This window comes from Hylobates moloch, unplaced genomic scaffold, assembly GCF_009828535.3.
Source record: "Hylobates moloch isolate HMO894 unplaced genomic scaffold, HMol_V3 SCAFFOLD_3, whole genome shotgun sequence".
Lineage (NCBI taxonomy): Eukaryota > Metazoa > Chordata > Mammalia > Primates > Hylobatidae > Hylobates > Hylobates moloch.
In genome coordinates, this window is record NW_026652278.1 from 100,203,066 (window position 1) to 100,219,470 (window position 16,405).

General features: G+C 39.6%; 1 protein-coding gene across 1 annotated transcript in view; it reads right to left on the bottom strand.

Annotated features, from left to right (window-relative positions):
• The window catches only part of GPR158 (G protein-coupled receptor 158), a 400,375-nt gene that overhangs the window by 202,077 nt on the left and 181,893 nt on the right, over positions 1 to 16,405 (bottom strand). The window contains exon 3 of the mRNA XM_032144948.2: positions 4,783 to 4,885. Within this exon, the coding sequence (XP_032000839.1) occupies positions 4,783 to 4,885 (103 nt within the window). The remainder of the gene's footprint in view (positions 1 to 4,782; positions 4,886 to 16,405) is intronic.

Below are 16,405 nucleotides of genomic sequence, written 5' to 3' on the forward strand. Positions count from 1 at the left end.
TTGGAAATGTACACAGGCTGAAGTCAACCCAAAAGGCCAATGAAATAAGACTGAAAGACTGGTACTATATCCAGACAAAAGATAAAAGCAGTTTCACTGAAGGCAGAATCCATACTAAGATAGATGAATTTGAGGAAGATGAGATAGTCACAAGCTTGTGTTTCATCAACCTGGAAGGGAACAACCTGGATTTGAAGAGATAGCAAAACATCAGTACTTGGTTATTCTGAAATCCTGCTACTATCCAGATGTCAGATCCTGCTAACTCACATATGATTACCAATTTCAAGAGAGATGCCAGGAACAAGGTCTCTGGGCTGCCAGCACAATTTCAAATCATGTTATTTGAATACATTCTGTTGGTCTTCACAAGCCATTTGTTTACTGTGGACCTAGGTCTAAAAAAGATCTTTAAATCACTTCACATTTTAACAGAATTTTTAAGTCATATTTATATTTTCTCTAAGAGATCAGCACCACATCTTAGCTCCTCTCTCCAAAGGGGACACAAGACTATAAGAGATTTAGGAATTTGGGGTCTTTTTCTATATTTACAATTAAAATTAAGTAAATTTTATCTTTGCTGTATATCCTTTCTGTTTCTCCCCATTAGGCAACTAATTTCCTCCTATTGTAGAATTCATTCTCCAAAGGTCCTAGATAAAGTCACTGGTTATCCAAATATAATAAAATATTTGAGATAAGGTGCTAATGACTAGTGGTGCTTAGGAGCTATCTCTTTACATGCATGATTAACGTTTTGTTTTTATATGTGCGTGTATTGACCACTTATTATATGCCATGTACTGTGCTGGCAGTTTTCCACGTTAGCTCATATGTTGGGTCCCTAATGCCTTTCTTACCTTTGGCCCAAGGGCTACATGTGGTCATTCCTTATCTCACAGATACCTCATCAAGAAAGTATAAAAATAACGTTCCCTATAACTTGCCTGGATACTATGATGAAGAGACCTAATAAATTAAAACATGGAAACATGCAATATATTCTCATATAAGCCAAAAATTAAAAAATATTGAGTAGTTCTTCGATAATGACCCTGGTGAGTTACACAGCTCATGTTCCTAGTCAGGTTGTTGTACTTTCTTTAGGACAAGAAGTGATTAATGTTGGATTTTCATGCAACTTGACAAGGCCATCAGGAAAGATATTTTTGGTCAAAGAGTACTTTACTGCAGTGGTCCCCAACCTTTTTGGCACCAGAGACTGGTTTTTCCACGGACTGAGGTGGAGGGCATGCGGGATAACAGTTTGGGGATGAAACTGCTCCACCTCAGATCATCAGGCATTAGATTCTCATGAGGAGCGTGCAACCTAGATCCCTCACATGTGCAGTTCACATTAGGGTTTGCACTTCTATAAGAATCTAATGCCACCACTTATCTGATAGGAGGCAGAGTTTGGGTGTTAATACTATCTCACTGATATGGTTTGGCTCTGTGTCCCCACCCAAATCTCAGCTTGAATTGTAATAATCCCCCAAGTGTCAAGGGCAGGAACAAGTGAAGATAATTAAATCATGAGAGCAGTTTCCCCTATGATATTCTCATGATAGTAAGTGAGTTCTCATGACATCTGATGGTTTTATAAGGGCCTTCCCCCTTCGCTTGACACTCATTCTCTCTCCTGCCACCCTGTGAAGAGGTGCCTTCCACCACAATTGTAAGTTTCCTGAAGCCTCTCTAGCCATGTGAAACTGTGAGTCAACTAAATCTCTTTTCTTTATGAATTACCCAGTCTTGAATATTTCTTCACAGCAGCATGAGGATGGACTAATACACTCACCCACTGCTCATCTTCTGCTGTGCGGCCTGGTTCCTCACAGGCCATTAACTGGCATCAGTCTGCTGCCCAAGGGTTGGGGACCCCTGCTTTACTGGCCTCAAATTACAACATGCAGTGACTGTTCTGCTCTGTCACTGAGGAAGGTTGGTCCTGGCTGAGTATGTGCTGAGGTCAAAGCTGAATCAAAGCTAAATTCAATTATAGATCATCTTCCTGAAAAGAGTGGCCTCTCTTTCATGGCTGCAATGTGTATAACATGGGAGTTAGACTTAAGCAGAGAAGCAGCCTTTTCTCAGAGTGTAGGTCCAGTAAGAAAACACTGACTTTTAAAATAAGGAAGAAAGTAGGAGTGTGCAAATTAAATAAAGATAAGTTGTTAAAGGTTAACCAGTTTCTCCTGGTAGTGTTATAAGCAAATGGCATAGTCATTCTCTGATTCTACAATATTTAGATGTTTTATTTCAGTCACATAGTGGGAGCTGAGAACAAATGTGGGTAAACCAGATACAAAATACCTTCACAGAACATAAGCTAAAACCTTTTCCCTTAATCCTTCAGTGTTGAATCATATGTTATGTCTGGACCATAAACGTGAAAAATGCCACAGTAGCTCCGGTGTCGCCATGGTCTGGCACACACACAGCAAAAAGCATAATCATCCTTAAAATATATTACCAGGATTGCTATTGTATATTTGCAATTGCTGCATTACAAATGATCAAAAGTTTAGGGGCTTAAGATGTCTGTTTATTATTTCCCTGTTTCTATTGAATAGAGGTCTTGGCATGGTGAAACTGGTTCTCTGTTTAGGGCCTCACCAGACTGAAATCAAGGTTTTGGCTAGGCTGCATTCTCATCTGGAGCTCATGGTCCTCTTCTGAGAGTATTCAGGCTGTTGGAAGAAGTTACTTCCCTATAATTGTAGTACTGGAAGTCCCTGTTTTCTCATGGGCTATTAGTGGGGTTTTCTCTCAGTTCTTAGAGGCTGCTCTCAAGCCCCAACTACATGGCTCTCTCCCAACAAGGTAGCTTACTTCTTCAAAGCCAGTAGAAGGTTCTCTCTCTCCTTCCAGTGTGCTATGCTGGAGTCTTAGATAAAATAATATAATCACAAAAGTGACTATATCCTCACTCTCTTATATTGCTAAATAACAGAACCTAAGCAGGGGAGTGACTATCCCAGCAAATTTATAGATCACACCCACACTTAAGAGGATGTGGAAGCAGAACCTGGGAAGCCACCTTAGAATTCTGCCTACAACAACTCACTCAGAACAAGGACTAAACTCTGAAATATATGGTGGAGGAGACAGCAAAATGTTTCTCACCTCCAGAACTGACAAGTTAAATGTAAACAGTCTCAAGACCAAAAATAGTGCCTTCTAAGAAAGAGAAAAAGAACTATATATAAATCTATAAATGTCTACCAAAATTCCCAGAAGAAGACATTCAGGTCTCAATCTCAATGAACCCTTTGAACTATGCCTCAGAGAAATCAAAATTCCTACACAGATAATAGGGCTGGAAAAGATTTATGGGTAACTATTTAAAAGAGACCTATACTCTAGTTTTAGCAACTCCCAAACCCTAACTTTCCATGAAACCACCCCTGTTACCACTACAGTCTTTCTTCTTAGGTATTATACCCAATAGCTATAAGGTGAGGTGGCAAGAGTTTATTCTCCAGAGAAAGAATACTCCTCAATGCTTGAATTGTAACACTGACATTTTCTGGAGTACGAATAAAATAACCAGATGACCAAGTTTCAATTCTGGAATAGAAGCCCTGTATAATCACTTCCGTTTGAACGTGGGTGGATCCGTAAATATGATGGGACATTCTCTCTTTTGGTTGGGCTACGTTATATGCTGAAGTGATGGGAGAGTCACTCCCATGATTACACTCTGTCATTTAAGACTCTGTCTTAGCAGGCTAGGGAGATTCTCCTGGTAGCCTTGAAAAAGGAATCAGCCATGTTGTGAGAGGGTGACGTAGCTAGGCCTTGAGGGAACTTTTAGGAACTAAGAGTGACCCCAGGCTGACATCCAGCCAGAAAATAAGGGCCTCAGGCCTACAAATGCAAGGAACTGAATTCTTCCAACAATCCTAAGGAGCTTTGAAGAGGACCCTAAGCCTCTGAGAAGATCACACCCAAGTGAGACTTTTACTTGATTTTATTTTTATTTTTTTAAAACTATACATTTCTACATGTAATATTTTATTATTAAATTTATGAAGACATGGGTCTGGTCATGATTGTTTATAGAGGTCAGATAATGCAAATAACAGCAAGTAGACTTGTATTTTTTTGATGATGATCTCTGCATTGTATTATTATTATTATTATTATTACTGAGACAAGGTCTCACTATGTTGTCCAGGCTGGTTTTGAACTCCTGAGCTCAAGTGATCCTCCCACCTCAGCCTCCCAAATTGCTGAGATTACAAGCGTGAGCCACTATACCCAGCCAACATCTTGATTTTAGAGTGGTGAAACCTCGAGCTTAGGACCCAGCTAACCCAGAACTAGGAACCTAACCAATGGAAAGTGTATGATAACGAATTTGTGCTGCTTTAAGCTGCTGACTTTATGGTAACTTTTTATGCAGCATTAAAAACATATAAACGCATTGATAACTAAAATAAACAAACTGACAAAATTAGTTTTAGGAACTTTCTGTATCAGCATCTTTCAATAACTAAATCCCCATTGGTCTTACCAGACAGCTACAATATTTTCACACTTTTAAAATGTATTAAAAACTAATATATACCTAAGAATATTTTAGGTGTATTTTAGTGGTTCTCCAGAGCATTGTAGATGACAAATTAAAGCTAAAACTCCTTAAGTGATGAAAGAATGCCAAGCCAATGATTAGTCAACCATATAACTCCAACAAGGATAAAAGAAAATCTTCATAATAATAGTATATATGATGTATATACATATATATACATAGAAACAAAGGGCACTTACTCCGAAAGTTGTTCACTGGTAAGACTCCAGGATGATAGAATCCTGCTTTGCAAATGCATTCATAGGCTCCAAGAACGAATCCTAGGCCTTTAATTGGCATACACTATGAAGAAGAAAAGACAGCAACAGAGTTGATCATGGCTTATCTCATGGTATAAAGGCTCGCAGATATCCAGCATTGCAAATGGTAACAGAAAACTAACACATTTTCCAGAAGTAAAATAGCTCTTTTTTGAACTTTTTAGTTTTGTTGTGCCAACAAGTTTTTTTTAGAAGTAGTAAATTAAGTTTCCTTTCTAAATTTATGCCATTACAGCTGCAGTTGCATACATCTTTACTTCCTGTGGCAATGGAATGAGTTAATTACTAGACATAGTTTTTCTTTTTAATGCCTCGCATATCATCTTACTGCTTTAAGAAATTGTTCCAAAGCCTATAAGAGTATTTCAAAAGTGATTCCATACTGAATGTTTCCATCAAAGCAAAGGTATGTAGGTGGGTAGATAGGCAGGTAGGTAAGTAAACAGATAAATAAAATTTAAGATGTGAAAATTGCTTTTATGAATTAAATAGTCATCAAATTTTATCCTGGAATCAATCAAAATAACACAAATTGATAAAATAATAAAACAAGTAAATTTAAAAATGCAAATTTAGAAGACAAAAATAAAGATGAATCAATTATTCCAGGGCTGTTTACCTAAAATCTGTTTAATAGATAAATGTTTTACATATACATATAAAGAAGAAAAACAGCTTTCAAAATATGTTACAATCATAAACAATAGACATCTCCCAAAAATTTAATCTTGACTTCTTTTAAGGGTGAAGGATATAACCTAGCAAGCAAAGATATAATTTTAACCAAGCAAAATTTAGCTTAACGTACTTCATTTCTGCTACATTTAATTACATAGCAAGGAATAACTTCTACTAAACTGCAAAAACTACATCAGTAAAACTGGAGCATTTAAATAATCTAACCAACACTGAAATTGCTTTCATGATATTGCTCTACCATGATTCCAACACATTGCCTTTTTACCACTATAATCTATTATAAAGGAACTTAGAATCTAGTGAATTTAAGAATTATAAGATGTCCCTCTTTTCAGAGGCCCTTGAGATAAAATTTTAAATAATTTAAATAATTCCATAATCTAAGCTGAAATGATTAGCATTAACATCAATATTACATATCACAAAAACGCCAGCAATTAGGTAAGTATTTGTATGTAAGATAAAAAAAAGCTAATACATATTCTAAAGTCAGAGACGTAGCAAGAAATCTCTGAAAAAGAGCTTTCTAAAGGACCTTCTCGAATATTTTAATTTCATTAATACCCTCTTCTTTTCCATCTAACACACACATATCCAATTTATATGTTGCAATTGAAAACACATTTCCTAACCCAGAGCAAAATAAAATAGCAAAAGAGTACCAGTCAATTCAACTGAGTTAGCAAGTATTTAGGAAATAACCGCAGCATGCATAGAGAATGCCTATAGAACCTAATCAAAATAACATGTACTGTACATAAAGCTCCAGTTATACAATAGGTCAAATCATATTTCTAAACTATGTAAATAAAAAAGTAATTATAACATATTTAGGAGAAGCACTAATATTATGGAAAGAGCATATTAGTTGTGGTCAGTCAGAAAAGATAAATTTGAAATCTGACTTCATCACTTCCCAACCACGTGGATTTGGGCTGTTCTCTTAACGTCTCTGAGCCTTACTGTCTTTAATTAATGAGAATAACTATTCCACCAGACACAGACATAGTCTGAAAAAGGTGGAGGCACCATGATGGCCTAATCGGTTAAATACAGGGTATAAGAGGAAGAGAAAAATAAAGGATGACTCCAGCGGTTTTGGCCTGAGCAAACTTAAGTATGGAGTTGTCATTCAACTGATCTGAGAAAGGCTTTAGATTTAGGGAAAAGATCAGAAGTTCAGTTTTGGAAATGCTCACGGTGAAGTGATTATTCAAAAATTTAGATCTACATCTCAAATAGGTAGTTTGATAAACTAGTATGAAGTTTAGAAGAGATGTCTGGGCTGTATAATTTGTGAATCATTTGCATAAAGATCATAGATAAATCCATGAGATTAGATAAGACTAAATCACTAAGCAGTGCCTTCAGTCAGTGAAGGAAACAGATCCAAAAATATGAGAGTAATCTGGCTGCAACATCTGCTACCTCATTGATTGCCAGGATTGATTCAGCTAATCTGGCTGACTTGGCAGGTGTCTTTTTCCTTCCTCACTACTCCATGTGTGTCCTTCCTGAAGCTACTTGCTAGGTCCAAGAGGATGACCTTCCCAAATAGAGAAGAACCATTCTTCACTCAAGGATACACAAGCAGCTGTGTTCCCCTGCTAGAACCTCTAAACATACTATCAAGGAAATAGGTCCAAGTGGTGAGACTCGGGACACTTCAGAGCTAAAATGTTAGGCAGAAAGAAAGAATCAAAGGATCCTGAGAAGAGCAATTCAATGGGGTATCACTACTTCCTTTACGACATCGTGATACTATGAATATAGCATGTGGAGTTTGTTGTAAGCTACATTTACTAAATATTCATCCAGCAAGGATTTGTAAATTAAGGTAAACCAGGTAAACTAAGTCTTAGATACTAAGACTACATTAGAATTCTTGAAATATTTTACCTTGCTGAAATTCAGAGGTTAATGCTATTCATTAGAACATAGAACATCACTGATTTCATGATGATATGACTCAGCACTGCAACAGTGACTCAGTTGAGAATTTTAAATTCTTATGGAAGATCTGAAAGTTTATGTAATTAAAGTATCTCCCTGCTATAAACTAACTCTACAGCCAACATAAAAAAATGAATGTTTAAAAAATTGAATTGATTAGATCTGGTACCTCTTGCCAAATAAAATATTCCTTGAACTTGAAAGAAATGCCTCTTGATTTTATTACATAAAACACAGAAACATGAATTATTAGCTACCTCAAACTTGTTGTTCTATTAATAAATAATTTTATGATCTCAAAGGAAAGAAAAAAAACTTTGTCAATTAAAATCAATAAAAGCAGATCATCCTGCTGTACTGACTACACCTCCAAGACAGCAGGGCCTGCACAGAAACAAATGTGCTACTGTTTTCATACTTTTGCCTTGAAGTATACAAGTGGTCTTGGCTTATTTTTTTATGAAGAATTGTAAATTTTCAATAAACTTGCAAGGCGTATTTTCGTGCTGTACCCACCACCATGATTCCCTCGCTACTTCATCCCTGTTACCTCCTAAACAAAATTATACATTTTTAAGATTAGGAAATTAGTTTAGTTTACCTAGTTTTTAAAAAAAAACTGTAAATATAGTGATGCTCAACTAACGTTTAGTTTGGGTTTGGGCTGAGGGGCTGCTTATTAAGTAGCACTTCTTTTTCCTCCATGAGGGTAGCTGCTGCATGAGTAGCCTTTGATAAAAATTGATAAAAATATGAAAATTAAAAGTTATTGTTATGGGATCCTTGGAGTGTCATTTTGCCAGTCAGAAACCTCTGTGGCTAGTGGCACCTCGGCCTGAGTTTTGCTCTGGCCTGCTAGGCACATTATGCCCACTCAGCCTGGAAGGCTGTCCTTGGCTCCTGCTACCAGCCTGGATCCCACACCTGCCAAGGGCGAGCCAGGTGTGGAGCAGTGGGGGTGTGTGAGTGAGTGTGGGGTCCACACACCGTGTGCAGCAAGGCACACCAGCTGCCGAAGGGAGGACAGCTCTAGGCACTGGCAAGGGCACTGGCTCCCTGCAAGGCTGCAGCTGAACCAGGTGTACCATAAGCAGCTTTCATGGCTGTATTAGTCCACTCTCATGCTGTTATAAGAACATACCCAAGACTAGGTAATTTATAAAGGAAAGAGTCGTAATTGACTCACAGTTCCACATGGCTGGGGAGGCCTCACAATCATGGCAGAAGGCAAAAGAGAAGCAAAGGCACATCTCACATAGCAGCAGGCAGGAGAACGTGTGCAGGGGAACTGACCTTTATAAAACCATCAGATCTCGTGAGACTTATTCACTTTCAAGACAACAGCATGGGAAAAACTCACCCCCATGATTCAATTACTTCCTACCAGTTCCCTCCCATGATATATGGGGATTATGATAACTACAATTCAAGATGAGATTTGGGTGGGGACATAGCCAAATCATATCAGTCCACCCCAGCCCCTCCCAAATCTCATGTCCTCATATTTCAAAACAAATCATGCCTTCCCAACTGTTCCTCAAAGTCTTAATTCATTTCAGCATTAACTCAAAAGTCCACAGTCCAATGTCTAATCTGGGACAAGGCAAGCCCCCTCCGCCTACGAACCTATAAGATCAAAAACAAGTCAGTTACTTCCTGGATACAATGGGGGTACAGGCATTGGGTAAATACACCCATTCCAAATAGGATAAATTGGCCAACACAAAGGGGCTACAGGCCTCATGAAAGTCTAAAATCCAGCAGGACAGTCAAATCTTAAAGCTCCAAAATGATCTCCTTTAACTGCATGCCTCATAACCAGGTCATGCTGATGCAAGAAGTGGGTTCCCATGGTCTTGGGCAGCTCTGCCTCTATGGCTTTGCAGGGTAAAGTCCACCTCCTGGCTGCTTTCATGGGCTAGTGTTGAGTGTCTGTGGCTTTTCCAGGCACACAGTGGTAGCTGTTGGTGGATCTACCATTCTGAGATCTGGAGGATGGTGGTCCTCTTCTCACAGCTCCACTAGGCAGTGCCCCAGTGGGGACTCTGTGCTGGGGCTCCCACCACACATTTTTCTTCTGCACTGCCCTAGAAGAGGTTCTTCATGAGGGAGCCACCCCTGCAGCACACCTCTGCCTGGACATCCAGGTGTTTCTATGCATCCTCTGAAATCTAGGCAGAGGTTCCCAAACCTTAATTCTTGACTTCTGTGCACCCACAGGCACAACAACACATGGAAGCCACCAAGGTTTGGGGCTTGACCCTCTGAAGCAATGGTCTGAGCTGTACCTTGGCCCCTTTTAGCCACAGCTGAGACACAGCGCACCAAGTCCTAAGACTGCACAAAGCAGGGGAGCCCTGGAGCTAGCCCATGAAACCATTTTCTGCTCCTGGGCCTCCAGGCCTGTGATGGGAGGGACTGCCATGAAGACCTCTCACATGCCCTAGAGGCATTTTTCACTATTGTCTGGGTGATTATGCAAATTTCTGCATTTCCTTGTTACTTATGTAAATTTCTGCAGCCAGCTAGAATTTCTCCTCAGAAAATGGGTTTTTCTTTTTTACTGCATTGCCAGGCTGCAAATTTTCCAAAATTTTATGCTCTGCTTCTCTTTTAAATATAAGTTCCAATTACAAATCATATCTTTGTGAATGAATAAAACTAAATGCTTTCAAAAGCACCCAAGTCACATCTTGATCACCTTGCTGCTTAGAAATTTCTTCTGCTAGATACCCTAAATCCTCTCTCTCAAGTAAAAAGTTCCACAGATCTCTAGGGCAGGGGCAAAATGCCACCAGTCTCTTTGCTAAAACATAGTAAGAATCACCCTTGCTCCAGTTCCCAACAAGTTCCTCATCTCTATATAGAACAGCTCAGTCTGGACTTCATTGTCTATATCACTATCAGCATTTTGGTCAAAACCATTCAACAAGTCTCTAGGAAGCTCTACACTTTCCCACAGCCTCCTGTCTTCTTCTAAGCCTCCAAACTGTTCCAACCTCTATCTGTTACCCAGTTCTAAAGTAAATTCCACATTTTAGGGTATCTTAATAGCAGTACCCCACTCTACCAGTACCAATTTACTGTATTAGTCTGTTCTCAAGCTGCTATAAAGATATACCCAAGACTTACAGAGGAAAGAGATTTAAAAGACTCACAGTTCCACACGGATGGGGAAGCCTCGTAAATATGATGGAGGGCAAAAGAGGAGCAAAAGCATGTCTTACATGGTGGCAGGCAAGAGAGCATGTGAAGAGGAACTGCCCTTTATAAAACCAAAAAATCTCATGAGACTTATTCACTACCATGAGAACAGCATGGAAAAAACCTGCCCCCATGATTCAATTACCTCCCACCATGTCCCTCCAACAACACATGGGGATTATGGGAGCTAAAACTCAAGATGAGACTTGGGTGGGAATACAGCCAAACCATATCAACAGCTAACACCAAGAAACGTGGTGTGGTGCCCAGAAGCCTGGGGATGCCAGGAACCACGGAGACCTAAAAACGGTGTCACAGCCCTGGCTCATGGAGCTTCCAGGTCTGGGCTCCCCAAAGGGCCACAGCTCTTCTTTCCTTCTCTATTCTTTCCTTCTTGTCACCCACAATATGGTATGCAAGGGGCGTGTTTCAGCCCTGTTTGTGTTACAGCTTTTTTAGCCCCACCATTCAGTGGGTCCCTAGTTCTCGTACTCCATCCAGGAAGAATGAAGTACACAGACAAGTGGAGGGTCAACAAGATAAAGAGGAGCTTTATTGAGCAATAGAACAGCTCAGAGGAGACTTTCAGTGGGGAACTCCTCTCTGTAGCCAGAGTGTTCCAACAAGTGTTCAGCTCTCAGCAGAGAGGGTAGCTCCTCTCTGTGAGGCAGGTCACCCTGATGATTGGTGAGCTCTCAGCAGAGAGGTTAATTTCTTTCTGCAACTGGATGTCCCATCATCTCCTCAACCCTCAGCAAAGAGGAGACCCTGGGGTGGGCAGCTCCTCTCTGCAGTTGGTAGTCCCATTATCTCCTTGAGTCTGGCTAAGTCCAGGGCTTTTATGGTCCTCAGCGGGGAGGAAGTACATGTCCATTGGTCCATGAGTGGCCATGGACAGGTCTGGAAAAGGCACCACCTCCCCTGTCTGAAGGGGGGGCTTCACTGGGGACCCTCCCCTCTTCTTCCCAGGATCTTGTCTGATGCCTGCCACCATTCATGTCACCCAGGCTGTTTGTGCCAAGGGATGCCTGAAGGCCAGTGCCAAGCTGCCCTCAGAACCCACTGGGCCTCCCTCCCATGCTCATTGGTGTCCAAAGTCTAGAGGGGGCCAAGGTGGCAGGCGGCTGGCCTGTCAGCACTGCCCTGAGCATGCACACACCCTGTCAGGTTGCAACAGCACCTGGGCTCAGCCTCAATTTTGCTCCGTGATTGGAGTGGGCACTGAAAGCAAGGAGAGGCCAGGCAACGGGAGCAGACACCTCCAGGCCTGTGTGGGCAAGGGAGGGGGCCTTCCCAGGCCCCCCAAGAGTGCAAAATGCCTGGGTCTGCAGCCACAACTTGGGCAGCTGCAGCCACACGTGGGAGTGCAGGACTCTTGCCTGCTCCCAGCTCCCACTGGCTTTATGGAGCACAGCACTGCCCTGGACCCAGCTCTGCCTCTGCCCGCCCTTCATGCCTGACCATGCTGCTCCCCCACCAGCAGGTGACCTAGCCTGGCCTCATTGCGATGGCCCCCAGGGCAATGGGTGAGATGCAGGTGGTACAATGGACCTGGCCAACCCCACACAAATGACTCCCATGTTCCTGGGGCCAGCCCTGTGAGTCCTGGCTGCACCTTTGGCCTGGTGCTTATGGGCCCGTGGGACATGGCAGGGAGCAAGGTTGAGGCCACAGCAGAGGCTCTGGGCCTGGGAACAGGTTCTGCCTGGCCATGCAAGGGTGGGGGTGGTGCAGTTGACTGCCTCAGGGACTCAGGGCACAGAGGACCCACTGCCGCCACTGCTGCTCCCACAACCGCTCCTGCTGCCACCACTCTCACCTCACCACTGCAGCTGGCATAATGACAGCAGCTGCTCTGGATGGCCCACCATTGCCATCATTATTGTACCTCTGAATGAGGAAGCTGCTTACAATATTGGAAGCCTACTTTGATGAACCTTAACAAGCCACCAGCAGAGATTTACAAAAGACAGCTCTTAAGAACTCACAATCAAATCCAGGTTCCCAGGAGCAGACCAGATCCAATCACACAAGATATGGTGGTCAAGAGTTTACAGTGAAGTGGATAAATTTCTAGAAACATACACACTATCAAGATTGAATTGTAAATAATAAAAAACAGATATATACCTAGTAAGGAGATTAAATTCAGTAATCAAAAACTTCCCAATAAAAAATTGCTGATAACCAGATGTCTTCACTGGAGAATTCTACTAAACATGTGTAAAAGAATTAACAATCTTCCTTAAACTCTTGCAAAAAATTGAAGAGAAGCCCAGCCACGGTGGCTCACACCTGTAATCCCAGCACTTTGGGAGGCTGAGGCAGGTGGATCATGAGGTCAGGAGATCGAGACCATCCTGGCCAACATGGTGAAACCCTGTCTCTGCTAAAAATACAAAAATTAGCCAGGCATGGTGGCATGTGCCTGTAGTCCCAGCTACTCAGGAGGCTGAGGCACAAGAATCACTTGAACCCAGGAGGCGGAGGCTGCAGTGAGCCAAGATCACGTGACTGCACTCCAGCCTGGGTGACAGAGCAAAACCCTGTCTCAAAAAAAAAAAAAAAAAAAAAAAAAATTGAAGAGAAAGGAACACTTCCAAACTCATTTTATGATGTCTGCACTACACTATACCAAAGCCAGATAAGCATACTGTTGGAAAAGAAAACAATAGACAAATATTTCTGATGAATATTGATGCAAAAATCTCAACCACATATTTACAAACCAAATTCAACAGGACATTAAAAAGGATTATACACCATGAACAAGTGGGATTCATTCCTAGAATTCAAGGATAGTTCAACATACAAAAATCAGTGTAGTTACACACACCAACAGAATGAAGGACAAAAGCAAATGATCATCTCAAGTGATGCAGAGAAAGCATCTGACACAGTGCAACACACTTTTATGATAAAAACACCCAACAGACTAGAAATAGCAGGAAATTACCTCAACATATTAGAGATCATATATGAAAAACCACAGATAACATCATACTCAATGGTAAAAAACTGAAAACTTTTCCTCTAAGCTCAGGTACAAGGTGTGAAAGCCTTCTCTCTCCACTTTCACTAAACACAGTACTGAAAGTCCTTGCCAGGACAATTAGTCAAGAAAAAAAACGAAAGGGCATCCAAAAAGGAAATTAAAAAGTAAAATTATCTTTGTTCACAGATGACAAGATCTTATATAATTTGAGGGTAGAAAACCCTGAAATTCCACACACAAAAAAATTACTAGAACTAATAAATATATCCAGCAAACATGTAGGATACAAAATCAACATGCCAAAATTGGTTGTTTCTATATACTAACAATGAATAATTCAAAAGTAAGTTTAGAAACAATCTCATTTACAATAATATCAAAAAGAATAAAACGACAATATCAAAAAGAATAAAATGATTAGGAGTAACCAAGAAGATGAAAGAGGTATACACTGATAACTGTAAAATATTGCTGAAAGAAATGTTAAAAGATATAAATAAGTGACAGTGACATCCAGTGTTCATTGCAACACTGAATTGAAAGATATAATATTGTTAAAATATCCATACTATTCAAAGCAAAGCAAAACTGCAGATGCAATGTAATCCATATCAAAATCCTAATGACATTTTTTGCAGAAATCGAAAAAATTTCCTAAACTTATATGGAATCCCAAGGACCCCAAATCATCAAAACAATCTTGAAAAAGAACGAAGTTGGAGGCATCACACTTTCTAATTTCAAAACACATTACAAAGCTATAGTAATCAAAACAGTGTGGTACTGGCATAAAGACAGACATATAGACAAATGGAATAGACAGCCAAGAAATAAACCCTTACATACAATGTTCAAATTATTTTCAACAACTCAGTGAGAACAGGACATTCTCTTCAACAGGTGGTATTTGGAAAATGGAATATGCACATGCAAAGGAATAAAGTCAGACCTTTACCTAACACCAAATACAAAACTTAATCAAAATGATTTAAGACTTAAACACCTAAAGCTATAAAACTCTAGAAGAAAAAATGGGAAAAGCCTTATGACATTAGATTTGGGAATGGTTTCTTGGATATGACATCAAATCCACAACCAACAAAACCAAAAATAGACAAATAGGACTACATCAAATTTAAAAACTTATTTGCATCAAAGAATGCAATACAATCAACAGAATGAAAAGTCAGCCTACAGGATGGGAGAAAACAGTGACAAACCAGGTATCTGATAAAGGGCTAATATCCAGAGCACATAAAGAACTCTTGCAGCACAATGACACAGAAAAACAATCTGATTTTAAATGGGCAAATTTCTGCAAAGAAAATATACAAATGGCCAATAAACAAATGAAAGATGTTAAACATCACTAAATACTTAAGAGAAATGCAAATCAAAACCACAATGAGATATCATCGCACCTCCATTAGTATGGCCACTATCAAAAAATTATAATAATAATAAATGTTTCTGAGGATGTGGAAAAAATTGGAACCCTTGTGCACTGTTGGCGAAAATATGAAATGGTGTAGCCACTACGGAAAACAGTATTAAGATTCTTGAAAAAATTAAAAATAGAATTACTATATGATCTTGCAATCCCTTTTTGGTATGTATCCAAAATAACTGAAAGCAGGAATTTGAAGAGATATTTGCATACCCATATTCATAGTGGCACTATTTAAAATAGCCAAGAGTTGTAAGTAACCCAAATACCCATCAACAAATACATGCATAAACAAAATGTGATACATAAAAATAATGGAATATTATCCAGAATTGAAAAGAGAAGGAAACTCTATCATCTGCTTCAACATAGTTGAACATAGAGGACATTATACTAGGTGAAATAAGCCACTCACAAAAAGCCAAATACTCTATGATACCACCTATATGTTGTACCTGAAGTAGATAAACTCATAGAAATAGAAAGTGGAATGGTGTTTTCCAAGGGTTAGGGGCAAGGGAATATGAGGAGTTGTTCAGTGGGTGTAGAGTTTCCATTTTGCAACATGAAAAATTTTTAGAGCTCTGTCACACACAATGTGAATATAAATAACATTACCAAATTGTACAGTTAAATAGGTTAAGATGGTTAGATTTTTATATTATGTATTTTTACCACAACGAAATTTTTAAAAAAAAGATTTTAGAGCAAAATGATCTTTCTAGTTCAAAGATGTGTATGTAAACATTCAAGGTCGTATTGCAGTTGGCATGATGTATATCTCATCTCACATACCTCAGACTGCCAACTCCTGGTAAACATAATTGCAGAGCAAAACCTGGTCAGCCTGACAGTCAAGAAGATTTGTATGGAGACAATACTGAGAAGTGGAATGGCTAAAATGAAAGCTAAGATGAGGTGCATACAGGGAAGGCTTGTTTGGCATTTAACAGAAATAATACTTGTGCCTAAAAACCACATTTATAAATAATTCTGAAAAAAACTAACTTGGACTGAAAAGAGGCGTCAGAAAAAAAAATTCAAATAAATAAAGTTTATGTAATTCCAAATCTTCTAGAAATGGATCTTTAAATGCCTTTTTAAGATTTTTGTTTTGGAATTTCCCTAAAATGTAAAATTCTTTCTGATTTCTCCAAACTGAACACCATGAATAGAATTTAACATCTTCTTCATGAGTCAGAATCATTACTCTGAACAATAGGTACTGAATTGTGTTGAAATTC